The 684-nt window shown below is 33.4% G+C and overlaps 1 protein-coding gene across 1 annotated transcript in view; it reads left to right on the top strand.

Moving 5' to 3' along the window:
• Positions 1-684, top strand: part of LOC110449669 (sodium-coupled monocarboxylate transporter 2-like) — a gene marked incomplete at its 3' end in the record, with an annotated part of 27,925 nt that overhangs the window by 24,743 nt on the left and 2,498 nt on the right. Inside the window, exon 4 of the mRNA XM_021496673.1 lies at positions 594-661. Within this exon, the coding sequence (XP_021352348.1) occupies positions 594-661 (68 nt within the window). The remainder of the gene's footprint in view (positions 1-593; positions 662-684) is intronic.

Genomic DNA, 684 nt, shown 5'->3' with positions numbered 1-684 from the left:
GAGATAACTTTGTTACATAAGGAGAAAACTTTGCTATACTAGGAGAGAACATTGCTATACTAGGAGTTAACTTTGCTATACTAGGAGAGAACCTCGTTTTAAAAGGAGATAACTGTGTTAAACAAGGGTATACCTTGTTATATGCTAGTTAAGAACTTTGTCATACTTTGAGAGAACTTTGTTATACTTGGAGAGAACTTTATCATACTTTGAGAGAACTTTGTTATACTTGGAGAGAACTTTGTTATACTGTTATACTTGTAGAGAACTTTGTTATACTTGGAGAGAACTTTGTTATACTTGGAGAGAACTTTGTTATACTTGGAGAGAACTTTGTTATACTNTTGTCATACTAGTAGAGAACTTTGTTATACTTGGAGAGAACTTTTACATACCAAAGACAAAGTAGGATACAACATTGTTATAATAGCTTCAAAGCATGACATATTCCTTTGTTTTGATAAATTGCAAACAGAAATTAAACGTATTATACTTTTTATTCATATGACGATAATATTATGATGGTGAAGTATGTTAACTTGGGACGTGTGAGTGTACAGACTTACTAACGTATAAACTGTTGATCTCCACAGTGACTGGGTTCACGTTATGGGGGTCTGTGTGGGCAGTCGGACTCGTGTGTATTTTCTACACTACCATTGTAAGTATATAATATACCTTCTG

The sequence above is a fragment of the Mizuhopecten yessoensis genome, unplaced genomic scaffold, assembly GCF_002113885.1.
Source record: "Mizuhopecten yessoensis strain PY_sf001 unplaced genomic scaffold, ASM211388v2 scaffold4769, whole genome shotgun sequence".
Classification (NCBI taxonomy): domain Eukaryota; kingdom Metazoa; phylum Mollusca; class Bivalvia; order Pectinida; family Pectinidae; genus Mizuhopecten; species Mizuhopecten yessoensis.
Note: the sequence above shows the minus strand (reverse complement) of the source record. Positions and strands in the feature narration are given on the sequence as shown.